This window comes from Biomphalaria glabrata, chromosome 2 (assembly GCF_947242115.1).
Source record: "Biomphalaria glabrata chromosome 2, xgBioGlab47.1, whole genome shotgun sequence".
Classification (NCBI taxonomy): Eukaryota; Metazoa; Mollusca; class Gastropoda; family Planorbidae; genus Biomphalaria; species Biomphalaria glabrata.
In genome coordinates, this window is record NC_074712.1 from 16,664,621 (window position 1) to 16,690,172 (window position 25,552).

The 25,552-nt window shown below is 34.2% G+C and overlaps 1 protein-coding gene across 3 annotated transcripts; it reads left to right on the forward strand.

Annotated features, from left to right (window-relative positions):
* Positions 1-499: 499 nt before the first annotated feature.
* On the forward strand, positions 500-25,258 carry LOC106056282 (leucine-rich melanocyte differentiation-associated protein-like). Of its 3 annotated transcripts, none has more exons than XM_013212946.2 (8): positions 500-603; positions 16,597-16,697; positions 17,238-17,364; positions 17,518-17,657; positions 18,067-18,196; positions 18,338-18,428; positions 18,827-18,856; positions 22,786-25,258. In XM_013212946.2, the coding sequence occupies exons 1-8, from the start codon at positions 526-528 to the stop codon at positions 22,863-22,865; spliced, it is 777 nt and encodes a 258-aa protein (XP_013068400.2). In that variant the 5' UTR covers positions 500-525; the 3' UTR covers positions 22,866-25,258. The 3 variants fall into 3 exon arrangements, with proteins under 3 accessions (XP_013068400.2, XP_013068401.2, XP_013068402.2); XM_013212947.2 differs by having other exon boundaries at positions 514-603; positions 18,830-18,856; XM_013212948.2 differs by lacking the exon at positions 18,827-18,856 and having other exon boundaries at positions 514-603; positions 20,656-25,258.
* Positions 25,259-25,552: the final 294 nt, after the last annotated feature.

The window sequence follows — 25,552 nt, forward strand, 5'->3', positions numbered from 1 at the left end:
ATCAGTTTTTAATGTTTGTCACAATTTAAAGAACTAGAAAGTCAGATTTCTGAATGCACATAAATCCGAAATTGTTCCTAGTGCATGTGATGTTTAATAGTTGTACTTGAGGGACACGACAACAATGGAATATGAAATAAAAAAAAAAAGGAATGATCTACAAAAATTGATTTATATCAAAGAGCACTTTTGGTAGTGTCATTAAGCTTAGTCTTAATGTATTTTTTTTTCTAGAAAAAAAGGGGGCGTCATTTTTTAATTTTGCACGCAGGCGCCCACAACCCTCGCGGCGCCCCTGTCTATTATATATCCTAAAAGTTTCTCTGTCCTTTTACGAGTTTACGCGTAGACGTCCTAAAAATAGACTAAACATTTTTCTTTAGCCTATTCTTTTGTATTTTAGAAAAACTAGATAAAATTTATATTTGTTTTAATCAAACTACGTGTATTTAGCATGTATTTACGTTGTCCGGCTTTAATTTCACGTGACTGTGCTCTACTATTGTCACGTGATTTTAATCGAAGATGGCGGATAAACATGAACCTGAGGATTCGTATAGCAAAAATCAATCGGAGCTTACGTATACTTTTGAAAATGGCCAGGTAATTAATACATACGCTTCTAATTATTTTCTATAGAGGAATACTTATACTAGAATAGAAGAATAATAGAATATGCGTCCTCTGTAGTGCTTAGGACCCCTCAACTCAAGAAAACATCATTCGAGTCACAGTTAAACTTAACTTAAAGTTAAAGTAAGTTAAAGTTAAACTTAATCTTAAACTTAAACTAACTTAAACTGTAACAATATTATTGAATATATAGTAGCTTCTTATATTTTGGACACCCCATCGAATTCTCCTTCAATGTTTGTAATTCATTTGTTTTTATGTTTGGAGCAAAAATCAACGTTTCGAGACTGCGCATGCCCAATTTTAGATTTATAAGTTCCGGTAATTTTGTTCTGTTTTTCCAAAGCAGATGGCAGTTTTTTAGATTCTCTGTAACCATGTATGTAAAGCTGTTGTTTTAACCTCCCCCGGCAATTCATACCCATATAAATATAAGGGATGAAGGCTATATTATGAGCCTGTTTGATCGTAGGCTGATGGGCATATCGAAATAAGCTTCCAAACATCTTTAGAAAGACATTCCAATCACATTTATACCGTTAGCTGTTAAATAAAATTTAATAAGGGGGTGTACAACGAATAATAATGAATTCAGCTCATTCTCCTTCATTGGACACAGCAAAATCGTAATAAGAAATATTATTGGGATGAATAAATCTATGATTTTTTCAATGAATAAGCATGACCTGGATCGAGATATCTATAATATATAATTTATGAATGAAAGAAAAAGTGCGGGCTGCTAATTTGAAGCCATAGACCATGCCCACTGCATGTGATCACTCCAGATGAGCTGGCAGTGAGGAGAGGTATACACTTAAGCGTTTATTATAGTGTCACAAACTATCAAACAGGCAGTGGAGGGAAGTGGGATAGAGTCATGAAAAGAATTATAAGCATCTATGGGAGGGAGGGGGTGTTAATGTGTCACAAAACTAACATCCAAATTATGAAAACAAGAAGAGGGTCCTTGGATGGGAATTAAAAGAAAGACAGAGGAAATACATGTAGCCAATGTAGCCTAGTCGCCCTAGTTGAAAATATCATGTTTATTAAATTATAATAATTAATTTATAGATATATAATTTATATAGATTTATTTCTGTCTGTTTCTACACATAGATTACATAGGTATATAAATAATAAACAATATATATATATATATATATATATATATATTAATATATTCTATATAGAGAGTTAGAGAGAGAGTATATATGAGGAAATAGACTATAAATACGTATTGCAAAAGTGAATCTACTTCTTTTAATACAATCTAAAAAAAATTAAGTAACACAGATATAATTTATTAGCAATTACATAGTGGTGTACAATGACGGTGCTCACTGTCCAAGTGAGGAGAAAGCCCAAAAACTGCGTTCAATATAGGAGCATGAAGTGACCCACTTTATTTTAAAATAAAATCTTGACTATGAGTGGCAATTCAAAGGAATACAGCTATTTTTATAGTCCTTTAGTTGCAGAATAAGAATCTGCTTTCAGTTTTTTTGTAAGTTAAACCTTCACCAAATAAAAAAATAAAATAAAAATTTGACCTAGTTCCCGTAAGTGGGTGTTCAGGTATAAGAATCTACTATAGTAACATGATTGTCATTGATTTTGATGATGATGATGATACTCATAATTTATTCATTAATATTTAAAAGAAACTGGAACAGACACAAAATAGATCTAGTATATATCAAATCAATTAAAGATCTATATTATATTTAATTATATCTATTAGTAGCTTCTTATATTAGGCACAGGTCATCAAATTCTCCTTTAAGAAACAGGTCGCTTTTTTTGTTTATAATTAATTTGTTTTTATGTTTGGAGCTAAAAACGACGTTTCGGGACAGTGCATGTCCAATTTTAGATAAGTTCCTATATTTTTGTTCCGCTTTTCCAAAGCAGATGGCAGTTTTTTAGATTCTTGGTAACCAAGTATGTAAAGCTATTCATTGTTTTAACCTCCCCCGGCAATTCATACCCATATAAGGGATGAAGGTTGTATTATGAGCCTTTTTGATCGTAGGCTGATGGGCATATCAAAATAAACTTCCAAACATCTTTAGAAAGACATTCTAATCACATTCATACTGTTAGCTGTTAAATAAAATTAAAAAAGGAGGTGTTTCAATGAATAATAATGAATTAAACACATTCTTTTATAGTGCACAAAGCAAAATCGTAATAAGAAATATTATTGGGATTAATAAATCTATGATTTTTTTCAATAAATAAATGTGACCTAGATCGAGATATCTAGAATATATAATTTATGAATGAAAGAAAAAGTGCGGGCTGCTAATTTGAAGCCAGAGACCATGCCCACTGCAGGTGATCACGCCAGGCGAGCGCTGGTGGTGAGGATAGGTATACACTAAGCGTGTAGTGTCACAACCTATCATACAGGCAGTGGAGGGAAGGGGGAGAGAGTCATGAAAAGAATTATAAGCATCTATGGGAGGGAGGGGATGTAACAAAACGAATATCCAAATTATGAAAAGAAGAGGGTCCTTGGATGGGAAAAGAAAGAGACAGAGAATACATGTAGCCTAGTTCAAAATATCATGTTTGTTAAATTATAATAATTAATTTATAGATCTATAATTATATAGATTTATTTCTGTTTCTACACATAGATTATATAGGTAGGCATATATATATCTAGAGAGAGAGAGAGGCAATATACTATAAATACATATTGCAGAAGTGAATCTACTTCTTTTAATACAATCTAAATAATTTTTAATTAACACATATAATTTATTAGCAATTTAATAACATAGTGGTGTTTCTTAACGGTGCTCGATGTGTGCTAAAGGAGAAAGCACAAAAACTGCGTTTATTATAGGAGCATGAAGTGACCTGATTTATTTTAAAATAAAATCTTGACTATGAGTGGTAATTCAAAGAAACACAGCTATTTTTATAGTCCTTTAGTTGCAGAATAAGAATCTGCTTTCAGTTTTTTTGTAAGTTAAACCGTCACCAAATAAAAAAATAAAATAAAAATTTGACCTAGTTCCTGAATACGGTGTGCCTAATATAAGAATCTACTATATCTATCTTATCTAGATATCTAATTCTAGATTTCATCTATTCTATGATACTAAATCTATGCATCTCTGTTCCTATTCTAGAAAATAGATCTAACCTAAGACGCCTAAGTCTAAGCCTAAACTGCATCAGTGGATTAAAGATTTTCTGATAGGGAGAGAACAAACTGTAATAATAAATGGCTCTAAATCAACACCGATAACAGTAAACTCAGGTGTACCTCAACTTCAAGGAACAGTCTTGGGTCCACTACTATTTTTAATTTACATAAATGATTTACCAAATTGCATTAGTTCAGGAACAAAAGTCATTATTTGCAGACGATTGCATAATATATAGAACAATAAAAACAACACAAGACACAGATATTTTACAAAGAGAATTATTAGATCTAGATGAATTACAGAAATGGGAATCAAATTGGAGCATGTCTTTCCACCCAGAAAAATGTCAGTTGTTAAGAGTAACAAAAAAACTAAAACAAATTAATTCCACTTATCTTATTCATGGCAAACCAGTAACACAGACTAAAAACGCAAAATACCTAGGTGTTATAATAAATGAAAAACTGTCATGGAATCCACATATTGATGAAACTACAAAAAAATCAAACAAAGCATTAGGATTTATTAAAAGAAATTTCTATAAATCAAATGAGAACATTAAACTAAAATGTTATTTAACCTTGGTTAGGCCAATAATAGAATATGCATCCTCCGTTTGGGACCCCTCAACTCAAGAAAACATTAAGAAACTGGAACAGACACAAAATAGAGCAGTGAGATTCATAACAAACGAATATTCACATTTGACTAGAGTAACACCTTTAGTAAAATCACTAAATTTAGAAAGCCTTCAGGACAGAAGGCTCAAAAGTAAAGTAGCAATCATACATAAAACACTGAACCATAATCTTCAAATACATAAACAAAATTTAATAAAATACTCTGAAAGACACAAAGATAAAGGCACATTCCTCGTCCAATATGCTAGGACAAATTTGTACAAATACTCCTTCTTCCCTAGTGCTATTAGAGCAGTGTTTCTCAAACTTTTTTTGTCTGGCGGCACAGTAAACAAACTACAAAAATGTTGCGGCACACTACGAAGAGCAACAGTTTTTTTTATAATAAAAAGAAAAAAAAAGATTTTACCAGTTTTTAAGTATTACATTTAATGTGAAGGGTGTGCCTGTTTTTTTAGAGCAAATGCGATCTAATCGAGGCTCCAGAGTCGACAAACAAACTCGCATTTCATCGTCTATTGTAAGAAGTCTCTCTCTTTTCTTAGATTTGATTTCAGTCAGTGCTGAAAATCCAAACTCACAAAGCCACGAAGATGCAAATGGAATAATTATTTTGATTGCTTTTAAACTGATTGCAGGATATAACTTGTTGATTGAAATCCAAAACACATCCAGGCTTTTCTCTGCAAAACATGACTTAAGAACTGCATCATTTTTTAAATCAATGAGCTGCTTTGCTTCTTCAGTTGTCAGATTTGTAGCTTCATTGTTTCCAAATGGAGAGCTGACCCATCCATACTCATTATTTCCAACTGTTGGAAAGCAATGCTGCAATGCTGATTGCAGGTGTGTCAAAGTGTCCAGAATTTCGGGGGTGATTTCTTTATTTGAAGCACATTCATTGTAAGTAGGAAAGCAGTCGAAGACTCCTTTCGAGATCTTACTTTGCCACAAAGACAATTTTTCACCAAATGACTTCAGTTTGGAGAATGCAGTGATGATGGTTTCTGATGGTCCTTGAAGACTTAAATTCAATTAATTTAATTTGTCAAATAAATCAGAGAGAAATGTCACCTTAACCCACCAGATCTTGTCATGAATAGAAAATCCAGTCTTTTTTTTTCAGCCTCCAAGAATGAAATCAGCTCAACCTTGAGTTGGACTACACGCTTTAACACTTTTCCCATGGAAGCTAACGAACGTTGGTGTGATACAGGAGACATTTGTAGTCAGAATCCATTGCTTCACAGAGCTGAAAGAAAAGTTGGGATGCAAGCGGTCGAGATTTAATGAAGTTTACAACTTCAATCACTTGATCCAGAGCAGACATCAAATCTTTTGGTAATGATTTGAAGGCAAGAGCTTCTCTGTGGATCATGCAGTGAACAACTAATACATTTGGATTTTCTTGACGCACAAGAGTGACAAATCCCTTTCTATTTCCTTGCATGGAAGGACAGCCATCGGTGCAAACGCAGACACATTTTTTTCCACTGTAGCTTGAAGAGCAAAATGTTTTCGGTCACCACTTTGAAAATATCTTCGCCTTCTGTCGTAGTTGGTAAGTCTTTTCAAAATAAAATTCATTGACACATTTTTCATCCTTTATGAACCGAATAAAAGCTAGCAGCTGGGCTTTGCCGCTAACGTCAGTGGACTCATCAACTTGAAGAAACCACAGCAGAGACACTTTTGGAGGCATCGGGTCCAAGGATGGTTTCAACAACTATTAGAAAGCGGCGCAATGACTGATTCAGCCTCTGTGTGTGCTTTCTTGTGTTTTTGTTTATAACTGAGAAACCTTATAACTTGCAATCAATCCCTTTTCTGGCAGCTTTAGGTACTTCGTAAGTTTCTGAGCTTGTTTATTTTGTTGAGGGTTGATGTTTTCAAAGTATTTCTTCGGTTGCGATTTTACCGCTGGATATTTTGTTTCCAAGTGTCTCTTCAATTTGCTTGGAAGAAGCGCCTCATTCGACAGAGTTGCATTGCAGATCAGACAGAATGGCAATGGAGCATCTTCAGGTCCCGAAGATATGAAACCATATCCGATGTCATCTTCTTTGTACCTTCGTTTGGTTCCTTGCTTTTCATTTAAAGCTTTCGCAGTTTCATTTTTGCTAACGTATTTCTCCATGGATAACAATGAATAAGGCTTAGTGATAACTTGTTATTATTAGCATACACCTAACCAATTTACATGAAACGCATCGCTTATTATTATCGTTACCCAATTCAAGAACTTCTGTGCGTCTGCTAAGGCGTCCAACTTTTAGTCATTATAATAATATATGAATAGTGGACAATTTCATAACTGGTCGTTACGAGTGGGGATGTCATCGCAACGTGGATTAAAAATTTAATAGTAGACAGACTTGTGTAACGCTGCACGTGTGGCGTTCTGAAAACTCCCACGGCACACCTGCAAATCTTCAGCGGCACACTAGTGTGCCGCGGCACACAGTTTGAGAAACACTGTATTAGAGCATGGAATGGGTTGCCTGAGCTAGCCAGGAAAACCAGTGACTTGGCAGAATTTAAGTCATTGGTTAATATGCATGACTAAATGCATGACGCATAGGACGTAATCATCTTCTTTTTTGAAGTAACGTCTGTATTATATAAGATAAGATAAGATTTGATTTTTCTACATTATCTGTTGCTTCTCTAGATCTATTACTAACTAAATCTAGATCTACATTAATACGAGTTTTTTTGCTTCATTATCTATATTAATAAACAAGGAAACTTCATAATAATAATATTTTATTATAAGTATTTTATTACTACTTCCGGAAGAATTGATAGCAAAATGGCTACTTTCGATTTGGTGGTCATTTTGGCATTCATATACTAAGAGCGCCATCCAAAATAGCTTACATGATTCTTGTGTAGATATGGATACTACAAATTACTAACCAATATAAATAATTACAAAACAAAAATAAAAAAATAATCATATCTGGAACTTAAAAAAAAACGATCTAGTAAACCAATCCCATCAAATTTGGTATCAAAAGAATCACCATTTTCTCCCCTACAAAATGATACTCTAATCTAGAAGATCGGTTAAAAAACCATGAGGACCAGCTTTTAAACACACTTCAGGCGTACGAAAATAGCGATGTTGAAGTACCTACATCTAGATTATTCTAGATCTATAGACAGTATAGATTAGAGAGTGTCTGTGAGATTCATAATAAATGAATATTCACATTTGACTAGAGCCACAGTAACACCTTTAGTAAAATCACTAAATTTAGAAAGCCTTCAGTCTTCAGGATAGAAGACTTAATTTGACTTAAAAGTAAAGAAGCAATTAATAATTATAGATTATAATACTTATACATAAAATTATGATAAAACACTAAACTGTATAAACCATAATAAATATAAATGATAATACTCTTCAAGTACAAAAACACTTGTATCTAATAATAAAACACTCTGAAAGATACAAAGATAAAGGCACATTCCTCGTTCCATATGCTAGGACAAATTTGTACAAATGCGAAATGCTATTTCTTCCCTAGCGCTATTAGACTTAGAACATGGAATGGGTTGCCTGAGCTAGCCTGGAAAACCAGTGACTTGACAGTGTGGCAGAATTTAGGTCATTGTCATTGGTTAATATGCATGACTAAATGCATGACATTAGGACGTAATCATCTTCACTTTTGAAGTAACGTCTGTAAAGTCTGTATCATATAAGATAATTATAATAAATAGACTTTACTTAGATCTAAAATCTAATAATTAGATCTAGTAATAATGAATCATCTCAATGAGAGTTGAAAGTCCATGATAAATATTAAATATTTAAATGAATGAAATGAATGATCATTTTGATTTTATATTTGATGTTATCAAAAAATCATAACATAAGATATGATAAATCATTAGAATAAATTGAAGACAATGAAGTCTTTCAAATTTCAATCATTTACATTACAATTTACATTCTCTTCAAGTTCAGGATTTGAAGTTGCACCTCCAAACTATTTCTCGAGTCAGCTTTTGCCAACTTTTGGATGTTGCATCTAATCTAGACCCTAGAGTAAAACTGTCATATCGAACAGCCCCTTTTTGTATACCATATCAGATATCCCACCATATTTTTATTAAGGCATCTTTATTTTGATGGTTGTTACAGAAATTCTGTAGTATTATGGCGCGCAATCCATTTTTCTATTTTTTAACACATTAGTTTTGTAGCCCTGTGCAAGATCATTTTTCTACTAGGCTATAAAGTACACTGGTATGAAAGTACTAAGGCTACTGTTTAGCCCCATGGTGCATTTGCCAAGCAAGATAGGATTGATAGGAGAACATGTATATATTACACTTCTCTTGCTTTATTTAACTCATTCAGTGCGTGCCGTCTATCCCATTGACGCTCTGTCTGCCCCTAAACGCACAGAATGTCTATCCCATCTATGGACGTTCTTACCCTACCTTTGTTTCATTTTTAAATTAAAATTTTTAACTAACAACGGTGGAACTTTTTTTTTTTATAAAATAGTTCATCCTTTGTTTTCATACAAATTAGAAGCTTTTGGCTTTATTTAGACATTTGTTTTTTACTTTTTTTTACGATTTAAAAAAAGTCGCCATGACTACGCTAGTCCAAGACCACCCACAATGTTTACTACTGAAGAATCACAAATAAATAGTAATAATGAAGAATCTGATCTAGATTAGATCCAGGTAGGTCTTCTTCTTCTTCTTCATCGTTCTCATTGTTATGTTGGAGTGTTCATATGACTAGACCAATACATGAGATGAACTGCGCAGTGGTTTCCAAATCAGGGAGCTCTCCATATAGTTTTCTTTCTATTGGGGTGATTTGGGGCCAATGTCTTATACGGGCCTCTTGGTAGAGAGAGCAGTTTTGGAGGACGTGGTTGGCATTTTCTGGTGATACTCCACATGGGCAGATTTCACTGGTTCCAATTTTGAGCTTCCGGAACATGTGTTGTCGCATTCTGTTGTGTCCGGTCCTGAGTCGAAAGATTAGACGTTGGTCTTGTCGGGATAGCTTATAGTAAGCGTCATCTTTCTTGTGATTTGGATGAGAGCTCGTCCATTTCTCATTTATTTTATGTACAATTAATTTCTTCATTTCTTCTGGATAGAGTGCAGAGTTTACTTGTGAGTTTGTTCTCCCACTCTTGGCGAGTGTGTCAGCCTTCTCATTTCCTGCTAGTTGTATGTGAGCTGGTATCCATTGAATAACAGTTTTTTTGCTGTTGTTGTTGAGCTTTATAAGTGCTGTTCTGAGGTTTTTAATATAAGGGGAATCAGAGTTTTGCAAGCTTTGGAGGGTTGTTTTCGCGTCTGTTAGAAAGACAATCTGACTGTGAGGGGAACTTGGATGATTTGCTAGCATGGTAGCAGCTAGTGCTAGTGCTTCCCTTTCTGCTCTGTGACTGTCAGAGAGCTCTCCAGTTGCAATGGATTTTTCTAGTTTTCCTCCATCTGGCCATTCGATAAGTATTCCAGCTCCTCCATGTGTGGTGGCTTTATGGGATGAGCCATCCGTGTAAACTCTGATCCACTGATTGCTAGGGTAATTGGTATGTAGAAAACAGTTCACTATTTCCTTGAGCTCTGTTGGTCTGTAATCAGATTTTCTTTTTATGTTTTCAATATGGTCCCTTATAGTAGGAAGAGGGCTTTCGTCCCAGGGTGGAGATTCATTATAGTGTATCGAGGATTCCAGAGTAATTTTTTCAAGTTGGTGTTTCTTTTTTAGGTTTAGATATTCCTGTATGAAATTGGTCCTTTTGAGACGTTTTTTTGTGCCAGTTTTGTGGATTTTTGTTCTGAGTGGGTGCCTCTCCAAGGTTTCCAATTTAGTGAATTGGGAAAGGATTTTAATTTCTCTTCTTTCATCCAGAGAAATCAGGGCAGCGGTTTCCTCCATAGCTCTTATGGGTGTTGTTTTGATTGCTCCTGTCATTATCCTTAGACCAATATTTTGAACCTTGTCTATTTTTCTTAGGTTGGTTTGGGCTGCTGAGCCCCATGCTGTGGCACCATATTCTAGTACAGGTCTTACATAACTGGTATAGGTCTTTTTCAGGATGTTGTGATTAGCTCCCCAATCTGTGCCAGCTAATTTTTTCAAGAGGGATAGTCTCTGGATGCCTTTACTCTGTGTTTTATCTATTTGGTTTTTCCAGGTTAGTCTCGGGTCATAGGTGACTCCAAGATAAGTAGGGCTGTCATTTTTTTCTAAAGCTTCCTTATCTAATGTTAATTTTATTGTTTGTTGTTTTGTTGACAGTGAGAATATGGTATATGTTGTCTTTTTTGTGTTAATGGACATGCCCCAGTCTTTGGACCAATTATTGAGTTTATCAAGAGCATCTTGTAATCGAAATTTCGATGTTCCTATATATTCTTCTGTGCTAATTAAGGCAAGGTCATCTGCATACATGTTGCTTTTAACTTTTTTGGGTAGGTTTTGATTTAGATCGTTTATGAATATTAGAAAAAGTGTTGGGGATAGGACTCCTCCTTGGGGGACGCCATTTTTTATACCCACTGTGTGGCTTCTTTGTCCTTGCATGCAAACTAAGGCTTTTCTGTTATTTAGGTATTCCTTTATCCAGTTGTACATTCTGTGGGATATGTGATGCTGGATTAGCTTGAGCAAGAGACCTTGTTTCCAGACTTTGTCAAATGCTTTTTCTAAGTCAACCCACACAATTGTTGTTGGTTTCTTTTCTTGAAAGCCGTCTTCTATTTCTTGTGTGATGAAGGCAATTTGATCTTCTGTTGATCTGCCTTTTCTAAAGCCAGCCTGGGCTTCAGTGAGTAGGTTATTTGACTCAAGGATCCATGTCAGCCTTCTATTTATCACTCTTTCCATCAGTTTGCAAGTACGGCTAGTGAGGCTGATGGGACGGTAGCTATCCAGTTTATTTCTTGGTTTGCCGTGCTTTATTATAGGGATCATAATGGCTTTTTTCCAGATGTTTGGAATTCTGCCAGATTTCCAGCTAGCATTGAATAATTGTAGCAGTTTTCTTTTGGCTTGAGGACCCAAGTGAAGAAGCATGTCATTTGATATTTTGTCTGGGCCCGGGGCTTGTTTTGGTTTGAGGACTTTTAGGGATTCATCTAGTTCCTTCATTTTAAGATTAGTGGTCATTCCCAAGGAGTAAGCTGGATTGTTTTCTTTAATGTATCTTGGATTTCTGAGTTAACATCTTTATTTCTACTTTCATTAATTTGTATTTGTCCTACGCTTTGGAAAAACTTAATGAATTCATTTGCTGCTTCTTGGCCTTTCAGGGGTTTGTTGTCCTTTTCTATTACTATAGGAGTTGTTCTGTTTTCTTCCTGGTTGAGACATTTGGCTATACGCCAGAGTTTGTGGCCATCTCTCTCTACGTTTAGTTGTTCTGTTTTTTCGTGCCAACTTTTCCTCATGGCGGAAAGGTAATTTTTCCTGAAAACTGCGTTAGCTGCTTTTAGATTTATGTTATTTTCTATACAAGGGTTATTTTCTACTGTGTTTCTGGCTTCAATAGTGGCATTGTGGAGTTGTTGAAGGTGATCAGACCAGTTGGGGATATAATCTTTTCTTGCTCCTCTGGGAATTGATTCCTTAGCTGCTACGAGGATTGCTTTGGAGAAAGCTGAGAATGACTTATTAACCTGGTTTGATTTGCAGTTTATTGAAGTTGTGTATAGGTCTGTGAGCTTTGAGAATAGGTGCCAGTTGGCTTTTTTGTAGTTCCATCTGGGGATGGTGGAGTTTTCTGATATTTTGAAGGAGGTATCGATACTGATCAATATGGGTCTGTGGTCACTGGTGGCTAGCTGGTCTGCAACTTCTCTGGTGCACTTTTTGGATAAGTTGTCTGTTGCAAAGGCTAGATCTGGAGTGGTTGATGTTAGCCAGGCTCTTGAAAAAAAGGTTGGTTTGTCCTCAGGTTTATTAAGCAAGATAAGTCTGTTCTCTGCTTGCCATTCTTCAATTTCTTCTCCCCTGGCATTTAGGTCTGGGTATCCCCAGCTCTGAGAGTGACTATTCATATCTCCTATGATTAGACAGTCTTCTTGGTCAGGTATTTGTATGTGGTCAATCTCTATTTCCTTGTCAGGTGGGAAGTAGCAGTTAAATAGATTAATATTTCCATCTGGGAGAATTAGCTTAGTTCCCATTATTTCTGATTCTGAGGAGTTGGGCATAGTTATGTCTATGGTAGGGATGTCATTTTTAATGAGGGTGAGGATTCCTCCTTTGGGTCTGATTTCTCGATCTTGTCTGATGCAGGTGTAGCCTCTAATGGAGAAACGAAGATTACTGTTCAGATGAGTTTCTTGGATGCAAGCTACATCAATTTCTTTCTCATGCAGAAATATTTTTAGAGCTTCTTTTTTCTTTTGGATGCCCTCTGCGTTCCATTGTAAGATTTTTAGACTTTTGGTCTTAGAGTGTTGGCCAGTAGTAGTATTTACTTTCTTGTCCCTGCTCCTGGCTCCACAGGCAGAGAAAGAAGAACCACCAGCTTGCTTGTGTGGGCTCCTTCGAGGCGGAGAGCCCGGCCCCTACCTGCGCGGCGGGATTCCACAGGCAGGATGCCACATCTATTAGAATCGTTACTGAACTCCAACATAGATGAGGTTGCGTGTCAATGTGTTATGCGCCAGTAGGCCCATTGACTCCGACTTCAGCCTGCTTTTCTTTCTGGGTGTGCTCCCATAGCCTTTGATCATCCAAGATCATCTGCAAGGCAGCAGGTGTTTATTTTCGGAGTTTTCTCTCCTAGATGAACTGCTATCCCTAGCTAACGGGTTTCATCTACCCGGGTTTAGAGTTAGAGCGCCCTATACTCGCTTTTTGCAATCATTTCCCTGGATTTCTGAGATGTTTTTAGTAAATATTCTTACCACTGGAATACTTCACCTCATCCTCCATGACTGCAAACCAGTTGGTCTGCGGCTGTTTATTTGCTATTCACAGCTAACCCTTATATCTAAGGGTCTTTCCCCTATCCGCCACCTGGGGACGCGCTTGGTAGAAGGTGGTAGCTCCCCCAAGCAGGTAGGTCTAAATTTAGCGTATTTATATCTATAGGCCTATTATTAGTATTTGGATCTAAATCTATTATTGTCAGTACAGGCTAGGTGTAGAGCGTAGATCGAGATTGACTATATCTAAGCTTTTCTCTTTAGACTCCAGATCTAGATATATCTCTAGATCTAAATCTAAGCTTATGATAAATAAAAAGAAAGGAATTATGGTTGATCTACATCAAATAATCATCCACTGTGGGCATTTTTTGCCCATTTTCTTTTCTTTTTTTTTTAGTATTGTTTATCTGTAAAAAAAAATCTACATCATGGCACTCATGGCTATGCTTGTCCAGGACACACCCACAATGTTTACAACTGAAGAAGCTTTATAATTGTTCTATTTATACTTCTATGAATAGTATTAATGAAGATTTAGATCTTGATCTAGATTTAGCACATAGGATGAAGCAGACTTGGACATTATTAGCATTTAGATTTAGATCTAGTATTGTCCTTAGGCTTAGGCTAGGTCTGGAATGTAGATCAAGGTTGACTAGATCTATGATTTTATCTTTACACCTGGGTAGATCCCTATAGATCTAAGCCTAAGATAATTGAAAACAACAGAAATGGTAGATCTAAATCCAATATTCATGCACCATGCTGGGCCTTTTCTTGGTATATTTTCTAGCAATTGTTATTTAGTATTGTTTATTGGTAAAAATCATCACCATGACTATACTGGTTCAAGTTGCACTCTGTCCTGTAAGTACTCCAAAAGGTTTACTACTAAATCAAAGTGAATTTTAAAACTATTCTATATCCATAATTTATCACAAAGGAATAGTAATAATGATCTAGGTCTAGATCTTAGGTATAATGAATTAGAATTTTTATTGTCCTTCAGCTAGTTAGAGATTTACGCTTTGATCTCTCGCTAGCCTATGTCTTGCACTGGTCTAGTATTAGAATGAAAGATGTTCTAGGCAAATAAAAAGAATACAAATCTAGATATATATCCCATTGATTCAAATGTACATAATATTTGAGTACATTTGATTGATAGATTTAGTACTGGTATCTATTGTTATTGGTAGTAATAGTGCAAATAATTTTTTCCCTTTTCTGACTAAAAAGCCATGTAAAAATAATAATATAATCAGTGATTCATCATCTTTTATTGACTGTTTTATCACATTTCTTTTTGAAAAAGATGTCAATAGTAATAGTGTAATAAACTCTAATATGATGTTTCAACAGTAATGCAAAGATCAAAATCTATATTTAGGTCTCAGAAGTTCTAAAGCTGGCATCCATTTTTTTTTGAGGGTCATATTATTTAGATTATAATTTGTATCTGATATTTAAATAGAAAGAAGTTTACATTTTCACATTCTCCATTCATTTACCTTTACTTTGATACCAAATATGTTACTATAGCTTCATTGGTACTTGAATAATAAATTTTTGTTTTAGTCATGTTTGGAACATTTTCTTTTTTTTTTCCCAAAAAACTAGAATTATTTTGAAAATAAAAACAACACCGCACTCAATGAGTTAAATCTATTCAGAGTTATAGGGGGTGTTTGACAAGGTTTACCATTATAGAAAATGCTACAATGTTGAACAATTTTTTTTTTCTCATGTATTTTTATGCAATGTTTTCAATAAATATTTAAAGCAAAATAAAAATAAATACAATCAGTAAATTGTTAATATCTGGCACAAAACACACAAGCATTTTATAATTTGATGCTTATTAAACATTATTTCGACAAAAAAATATTTTTTTTTGTTGTACAAATTAACAAAAACTACTCCCCCCCCCCCTAATAATTTATAAGTATGTTCTTTTCTGCCATTGCTAAATCTATTTATAGCATTGACTTTGCCTAAATTTTGAACTATTGTATGTCATTGTTGTTGTCTGAGATTCTCTCTTGATTTAATCAATCAGACAATCAAAAGCAAAAATATTAAGGGTAAAAGCATACACCCTTGTCTTACTCCTGTTTTTAACTACAAAAGGATTGTAAGCTTACAGTTTTGTATTACTTGGCTTGGTGAGCCATCATACAAGTGTTTAATGATGCTGTTGGACTTTGGCGGAACTTCTTAATGATTCATCAGCCTCCAAATTATGTCTGTTGAAGGCATTCTCAAAATCCATGAAGGGCGTATATATGTGGGAGTCTGGAAACCAGCCTGTTTTGCTCTTAATTTTTTGTCGAGGGCATCTTTTAGGTATTCTAGTATTATCATAGTTATAGTTAGTGTTGACAGTAACACTATTCCTTGCCAGTTGTTGCACTGGGTAAGGTCACCTTTATTGGATAACTTGATTAAGTAGCCCAGATTTCAGATTATAAGGACCTGTTCTTGTTCCCATATCTTGCACAATGGATGTAGCATTTCAACTTATATTTCGGGACCTGCATTAAGTATACCATTTGGGCCTACTTCCTTTTCATATTTTTCACTTTTGATGGCAATTATGATTTCCACTTGAGTTGGGGCACCTGTATTAACATCCATTAATTCTGCTGCTGGAAATGTGTCTGGAATAGATTCTGAAGGTTGTCGGTTCAAAATTTCCTGAAAATGTTGACTTTATAATTATTTATATCTCTCACTTCTGGGCAGAAGTCATTATCTTTTCATAACTTAAGTTACCAGTGCTGCTCTGGATGGCACAATGGTATGCACTATATGATTTGTTGTGGTGTGCAGCACAGGTTCATGACAATATCATCGCTCTTTATTTTATTATTGTAACTCTGAAGCACACTTTTTCTGAACTGGAAAATGCTTCTCATTATGTAAATGTAGTTCAAAATAGGCTAGTAGAAAATCCAGAAGTATTATTTTCTCCCATAGACAGTCTGTTCCCTTGCATATGTCCAAAATTATATTTTGTGTTGGTAATAAAATTAAAGTGTTTTCATGTTTTGTATAATTGTGTTCAATCAGATGTAAAACAACATTATCTTTAGATGTTTGCATTTCTTATTCCAGTGTTGGTTTGTTTTAATTGATTTAAGATCATCAGTTTAGTTTCCATCTTGTCTATTTATGAAAATTTATGTAAACTGTAAATTTTTTTGATTCTTTGTATTTAGTTATCCTGTTTAGACTGTGATGTGTCATCTATACCAAAAGAGCTTATTGAAGATTACTGCAACATTACTTCAAGACTTGACTTGAGTTTTAACTTATTGGAGTAAGTTTTTAATTTTTAAAGCACATTCTAAGGGTTTTATGCTACAATGACATTATTATCTTTTACTTTGTCTCTGTACAGTTTAAAATAGTTTAACATAGTTAGAGGACTAAATACCTTTATAATAACCATTTTTAAAAGAGACATTTTTCATGTTAAATGATTAAGATCTACATTTTGTTGCCTGTATACAATATACTGTTAAAAAAGTGACAAGATCATACCTACGGTAGTCAAAGTGTAACATTATTACAATGCAAGTATAACAGAAGAATCAGTTTATTTTTAAATAACAGTTCTTAACTGTTCAAGTGAATTCAGTTTAATAAAATATGTATTAAAAAATAGAGTTTATGTGATTGAAATGAAACTTATGTGTTTAGGACTTACAAAATCTTTATACAAATCAAATCAAATGTTTAAAAAATATCTTTTTTTTTTCACAGTGTGATAGAAGTATCATTGTTAACTTTCTTTTATTTGTTGACATTAACATTATAAGTTTGCCTGTCAATCATTTTTAAACATGTCTCTGAGCAGGTCACTGCAGGGCTTAGAACATTTTAAATTTCTGAAAGAGCTTGTGTTGGATAACAACACATTGGATAACAGTGTAGATTTTCCAGTCCTTAAGGAACTACAGACACTAACACTTAACAAGAACAAAGTAAGATTGAATCACTCTGTAAAACTCTATTTGACATTTATTGAAGAATTGTAGTTCTTTGTTTTGCTCATTACATGTGTTGATAAAGATATAATCAAATCAATGTTGTCTGAGTAAATGTTATAAAAGTGTTTTTTTTTTTTTTTTTTAAAGTTTTCAGATTTGACAGATTTATTGGATAAACTGGTGGCTAGCTTTCCCAACCTCACTTACTTGAGTCTTCTGGGTAATGAGGCATGCCCCGATCAGCTATCTTCTTCCGAAAAAGATGATGAAGACTACCAGCGGTACAGGTTAGTTGCACAAATTCTCGTCTTAAAGATAGCTTATGGAGTTGAGTTTTCACTATTTTTACTTTTTAAAAATGTTAATTGCTTTGTTGTTTAGTTTAACAAAAATTTATCTTGCACCCTACTCTCAATTGCTTAGTTTCATACATACAGTCCAAAAGCCTAGTCTAGAATTTGAGAAAACAAACTCTATTGTGCTTATCATTTGACATGGGGAGATTTAACATTCAGAATTATCACTCTCAAGCTTAAGATTATTATCATATTGATCTCAAAATCAGACACAGGTTCTATAACACAGATTTGGTATGTTCATAATTCCCAAATGCTAAATGATATTTTCTTTTGTTATGAATTTAAAATCCAAGCTCAAGTTTTTTTGTGTATGTAGAAATTAATTAAAATGTTTCAGATATTATGTGCTTTATCGTCTGCCGAAACTGAAATTTCTTGACTCAACTCCAGTGACATCTTCAGAAGTCTCTGAGGCTAGGAGAGTAGGTCCTTATCAACAGGTTGTGAGACCTAAAGCAATATTGGAGGTAACAGTTTAGATTGTTTTGTTAATTTTTTTTATAAGCTTAAAGATAACATCTCTACCCCTCTCCCTCTTTTTTCTGTCCACTATTAACATTATAATACATTTGATACAAGAAAAAATTCTACATTGACTCTGTTTTCAGAGCTCGGAATCCTCCACGTCAGGTTCTCCGACAAATGTGTACTCACCTTTACCCTCTGAGACACAAGATATGGAGACAGCTGACCATAAAGGTAATTGGATGATTTAAGACTTGTTTTCTAGTAGAGCTAAAGAGGTTCATGAGTAGCTTTAAGGGTGCTAATAGATGACACAATGTAGGCAAGATATTATTTTGTTACTGGACCTCAGAATAACTCAAATATATCATTTCTTATGTTTAGATAGATATTTAAAAAAGAAAATGAAAGACTATATGTTGATAAAACAGCTTTAATCTTTTTTTATATAAAAAAGCTAATCTAGCAGTTTTTTGTTAGCCACAAGTTTAAATACATTGTTATGAAATGAAAAAAAAAAAGGATAGTGGGGATGTATTTACATGCATCAAATTGTCTCTTGTGTGTGATAGACGTGAAGTTTTAGACAACTTTTCTTGCAATGTCTAAATGTCATACACTTTTTTAATTGTAAGAAGTGGAAGAACTAAATGTAGCTAGAAGTAAGTGTTTTTCTTTAATTTTTTACAATATACTCCCCCCCCTCCTATATTCTTCAATCCCTTCATACCATTCTTTCCCCCTTCCTTTTTTTTTGTTTCTCTTTGATTTTGTCCCTTTTTTGAGAAATCTATTCATGACATTTCAATTTTAGCCTAACTGTCCTTACACCCTTTCTAGAACATTAACACATTTTATTGGAAGTTTTTTTTTTAAGCTTCTAGGAGAATGCTACAACACATGAATACTTTTTATGTTATATAATTGACAATCATTCATGAACCACCAACATACAAAACATACACTAAAGCATTCGGTATTTCCCTGAAAAGCAAATTTTCGTCTGGCATCTATGAGAAATGCTTATCATCATCAAACTCCATTAGAGTGAGGGCTTGAGAGGCTCAAATCCTCTCTTGCAAAAGCCCTGGACAGAAACCCTGCTGTCTTGTGTAGTGCATAAATGTAGCCATACAGGTCGAGAATTTTGGGTTTCCCAGACCTGTCGAGACAGAGATCAGCAAGTCTGGGGCAGTTAAACAGAATATGAGGCACGGTTTCCACTTCTTCCCCGCAGCGGGGGCGCCGTGAATCAAAATTTGGCCATAGCTGCGAGAATTATGAGCCAACAGGACAGTGGCCTGTCCTGCACTGTGCTATAATAGCTTGCTCAGGCCTGGACAGCCTCCACCATGGGGAAGTGCAGTCAGGGTGCCTCATGCGCTCCCAGACTCCACAGGCTTTTTGGGACTTGTCCCAGCACCCAAACCACTTTTCCATTTCTGTTTTTTGTATTATAGCCAGGGCTTGATGAAAGCTTACAGCCTGTTCAGTGGGTGGAATTTGCCCTCCCTAGTGGGCCAAAGAGTCTGCAATTGTGTTGCTAGTCACACCTATGTGACTCAGTACCCACTGCATTATTACAGGGGGTGCCATAGCGTTGTTTAATGTTATGTGAAGCCATGATGACAGTGTTGATATTGGGGGACCATGGTCCGGGGCTTTGCAAAGCCTGTAGTACAGATTTTGAGTCAGTGACCACAACAATCTGTGTTGCCCTCAAATGTCCCTCGCCGAGTTGAGAGTCAATGACTTTTAAGGCTTCACATACTGCCATGGTCTCCGCATCAAAACTGCAAACACTACCACATGGTCCAAAGATGTTGACTGTGTAAGAGCCAAGAAAGTCGATGTAGGCTCCATAGCCTGCTCTTCCAGAATCTATTGATGCTGACCCATCAGTGTATGCAAAAATTGCACTGGGCTTGAAGGTATTAATGGTCTCCTGAGCTAGAAATGCTTATCAGAAAGTTTCCATATTAATGCAGCATTTAAGTCTTGTTCTCAAATTTTCTTGCCTGAAGTAATCAGGACCTGGGCAGGAAAATATTTTTTTGGTGTGTTTTGTTCAGTGCATTTTGATCTAACAAATGCTAAGAATGAAAATTTGGTAATAGAGATTTACAGAATTTATCAGTATTTCAAGGTTTCCAATTACATAAATATTATTTGAATCTTTATTGACACCCACCCGGTACTGGTACCTATAACACCTTAGGGATAGAAAAGATGTCCAGTTAAACATCAGACCAATTAAATATTTCAATATCATTCATAGACCTTTTTTTTTTTTTTGTAATTGCATGTTTTTAATTTATTAATTCACTAAATATATTCAGTTGCGACTGTAATATTTTATAGTAATAATTTTTGTTTGTTTGAGAAGGAGAGTTTGCTTGGCTGTATACATTCTCTTAATATAAGTTATTTGTTATGTATAAAAAAAACACTATTTTTTCAGGCACATTTGGGAAAAGTAAATATGTTTATTATGGCCGCCATTCTGAAGGCAACAGATTCATTAGAAACAAAGATTTGTGAGATATCAAGTTTGAACTACTTCCGACTGTGACATACTGTTCCCGTACCATGTTTATTTATTAGTTGAAATGTTGAAGAGAAGGATATCAAAGTTGGTATATGTAAACATGAGCATGCAATAAATGTTGGTAAGAATGTCTAATAGTGGTCCATTTGGGTGATGCATCAGACTGTTGTACGTAAATGCGTTTTTTTTTTGTTTTTTTTTTTTTACAGCTAGTAACTTCTACACATCCATTGAATCTTTGATTCTCTCCCTTTGAAAGATATTTTTACAAGTTTTCTCATCATTTGTGTGTCTCTCAAATGTGTTGATGTCTTCCAGTTCATCATTGTGTGTGTGTCACATATTGTAAATTTATATGGAAGTCTCTCAATGATTCCAGTTTGTCATTGTGTAGGTGTGTGTGTCATGTATTGTAAACGTATATGGAAGTCTCTCAAATGTGCTGATGTCTTCCTAATGATCTGAATGATAAGTTCATCGTTGTGTGTGTGTGTGTGTGCCTTGTATTGTAAACTTAAATGGAAGTCTCTCAAACTTAAAGATCTGAAAGATAAATTTGTAAATTCTCTCATCTAGTGAACAAAAGAAAATAGATTGTAAGGCTGACAGCTCAGGTTCAGTACCAGATACTGATCACATGAAATAAGAACAAAAGACTCCCATAATATTGTCTTGTCTTGCTACTCAAAGCAAAATGTATTTTTTGTTTCAATTTACATTGAATGATGTTGCACTGTACATTCTAAATAATCTTTTCATGAGTCTATAAATATTTTGTATTAACATTTCATTTATCTGGATCTCCTCTTTCATAAATTAAAATTGTCCCAACTTTGAGATCTGTTTTAAAACGTTGTACATTTTTATCTGTGAGTTTCTTTTTAAATATATTTATAGAATAACAATCTTACAAGATATGTTTTCTTAAATTTCATTTCCAGCTCGTCCAACTCTACCTTGAGCTTGTTGTACTGTTGTTTTCAATCTTATCCCACTTTTATCTTTTTTTAAATCCCAATTTTTTAGTTGTCACTTGTGAATTTTGTCCCTTCCTGAACCCAACATGCCATTTTCTTTCCTTCTTTTTTTTTTAAACAACCTTAGCATTTACAGTAAAATATTTTTTTTAATGCAACGCTATTTTAAAATGTGTGAGTGTACATTGTATCCTTGAGATAACTGATGTCTGTTTGGTAAAACAACTGTCTAGATTTGTTCTGTTTATCACATTTAGTTTCCCCAGAGAGTTCCACCAATGTTAAAAGATTTTATTCATTGATTATCTTGTCTCTTGCTCTTTTAAAGATTTACATAGCCATTTTGTGTTAGAAATAGATTTTTTTTTTCTCATATTATGTGATGATGGTCTACTGTCAGCAAAGCATGACTGTTCTTTTTTTTTTTTTTTTGTTAGCTTGAGCTATGAAATATCTCTTTAGTATCTCACTATATGTTATTCTATAACTGGGTTTGCATGGTCATGTAAAATACTGCACATTCTTAATCTTCAGAATGGAAGGCAATGCCTCATAATTATTATTATGACATTTTCATTTCATTAACTTGAATATATATTTTTTTACATTGCTCAGTAGAGAGAGGGAGAGCTAGAGTGGATGAAATGTAAAGTGGATTTCATTTTTACTTTTGTTTTCTTTCACCATCAGTTCTAGAAAACAAGTAATGGCTAAATTTGTTTGATTATAATGTATGCACCACACAATCACCTAGGTATTAATGCACCACACAATCACCTAGGTATTAATGCACCACACAATCAAAAAAAATTATTTTAGTACCCTTCTGTGTACCATCATCATAGTGTAAAAAAAATGGTTTTCACATAATAAATGCAGTTTATATTTAATAATGATGAACTAATCTTACATAAGCCAGTATCTGTACAGAAGTAGACCAAGTAACTCAGATAGCTCTAAATAAAATGTAATGAGCTAACATTGATGAGCTCTGTTCTAGTCTATTTGATGAAAACAAGGATGTTTCTAGTCATGATTAACTATTCTCTGACCCAATCTATTCCAGGTTACTGGGGTAAGAACAGATCCAGGTATCTTGGCAGAAACTCTGAGGGCAATAGGTTTATAACTGATGGAATACTCTGATACTTACACTATTGACAGAGATAATTTCTGGTCCGACTGACTTGATATTCTGGTGTTTAAATACTTTAAATTCTAGGTATATTCACCATTGTGTGAGGTGAACTCATAAACATTGAAATGTCTGGATTTTTAAAAATTGCTCTTGATGTTATGTTATTTGATGTAAATGTTAATGACTTTATTGTTGTAAAGTAATAATCATTCTATTTGTACAGTCTGTTGTTGTTTTATAGTGACCATCAGCGAGGTCTTTTATTGAATGTTCAATGACTTGTCCACAAGTATCAATCAATCTGTGAGGTGGACATTTGGTAGAGAAAACTAAAATTGTTGCTCATTAGGGTTGTCATTGGATTGTTGGTAGATGACCTATCTCTTTGACTGGTCTCAAAAAGCTCTTTAATTCATTTACTCTGAAATAAAAACTGAAGAAAAAACTATTAGAATCAGAGGAAAATAAATATCTGACTGATCTGTGCATCTTGAGAAGTCTTTGAGGTTGGAACATTTATTGTGAAGGCTTAGGGAAATGCCAAATATATTAAGTTTTCTTTAAAAAACAACATTATTTGTATGATTTCAATGTTACCAGAAATAGTATCCTCTGTTATGTACTTTGGGACTTAAGGTCTACAATACATCTGATTTCATCTATGTAATAATGTATTACCTTGAACTTAACACACTATCTTAAACACTTGGAGCAGGTTCTAGATATTTCAATACCAAATACTGCAGTATTTTTTTCTTCTTCTTCCTAATGTCATAGTTGCACAGGCTCAACAAGTTTTTTCACAATTTTAGAATCACTTCTATCTGATTGTAATCTGCCATATTGATAGGTCGTATGTACTTATGGTTTACACTTTTATACTAATCTCAACAATGATTATTAATTCATTCAATGGACAATGTACTTTGAGTTGAGAATTTGCAGATTATTTCTTTGCAGAGCTAATTAAGGAACAAACACTTGAGTATTTCTTCCCTATCCCCAGCTTGATACTGTTTGACATGTACTTGTTATGATTTTTCTTGGTCATTCTACTTGCTCAGTTCTTGCTGCACGGCAAAGATGCTTTATGTTTCAAGGTTTCCAGCTGCGGATGTCAAAATAGGGGTTCAAAGTTAGGGTGTTCTAAATCAATTTTTGATGACAGAGAAATGTATTTGATTGTTATGATTTTAAAACTTGTTTTGTGTCCCTTTTTCTCTCACTTAACAGTATTACTAGGAGGTGAGGTGGCTGTGTTTTTAAACGCTTGGCTTCCTGGGTTCAAATCTTGGTGAAAGCTGGGATTTTGAACTTCAGGATTTTTAGGGCACCCTTGAGTCCACTAACTCTAATGAGTGCCTGACTTATTTGGGGAAAGTAAAGGCAGTTGGTTGTTGTGCTGGCCACATGGCACCCTGCTCGTCCTTAACATCTTCTGCCCTATAGATCACAAGATCTGAAAGGGGAGTGAAATAACATTATTACTAGGTAATTCTTTTTTAATGGTTGGTGTAGATCAGCTTGCTTACTTATGTAAATAGTTATAAACTAAAACTATTTGAAACATACCCGGTACTTTGAATGTTTATAGAAAAAAAAATTAAATAGTGTGACAATTATTCACTTGATGTTTATGTCATTTGAAGTCTTTCTCTATAAGTTATACTAGTGTGTGTGTTCTGGTCATGTTGCTCTATATACACATATTTATAAATTAAACATATGAATTCTCTTTAACTGTAATACTGTTGTCTTCTATTTATTGGAGGCACGACATGGCCTAAATTGTGCCGATGTGCCTAAAATCAAATCAAATCTATTTATTGAGAGATTAAAGGTGAGAATTAATGTTTAGCTGTACATGTTACAGTCATAGGTTGAGTTTGCATACTTTTAACATTTCAATGGAAAAATTGCGAGTTGTTAAAAATAATTTTTTTTTGTAATGTAAGTATTAACTGTAGGAAAAAGTGACCACTGTATGGTCAAATTGATTGTGAAGAACATTATAAAATATATACTGACTACTTTGTATTCATTTTAATATGCTATTTAAAATGTGTGTCTATCATTCATAAATGTATTTATTTGGTACATAAAATGATTGATGCTTGAAATTTAGTTGTTGGTTTCTTTTTAACACAGTTAAACCTAAGCTTAAATCTGAATCTTATTTTCTTAGAGACCATTGAATATTTTAAATTGATTGTTGTAGGCACTGCAAAACTTGTTGCTTCAATCTTTAACTGTACATATACTTTTTGTTACTGATCAAATTATCACCATGAGATTATGGGGATAATGCAATGACACGTTTCTAATGGGTTGTTGTCCTTGATTTTGTATGCTTTTATATTGTTTCTCTTCATTAACAGAATAAAACATTGATATTATTTTCTACTCTAGTTCTTATTTTCTTTTCAAGGGAAACAACAGCAACATTTGTTCATGTTAACTATCAAATAGATCTACTGCCTTGATGCTACATGAGTCAAGGTGATGGATCCATTGTGTCTGAACTGATTTCTGCCCCTGATCTACAGAAGTGTAAATCTTTTAGACTCAAATGTTCCAATGTTGATCTATGCAAGTATAAATCTTTTAGACTCGAATGTTCCAATGTTGTCTATGCAAGTAGATCTATAAATTCGAAATATTTTTTACTCCGATGTTCCAACGTGGATCAAAGAAA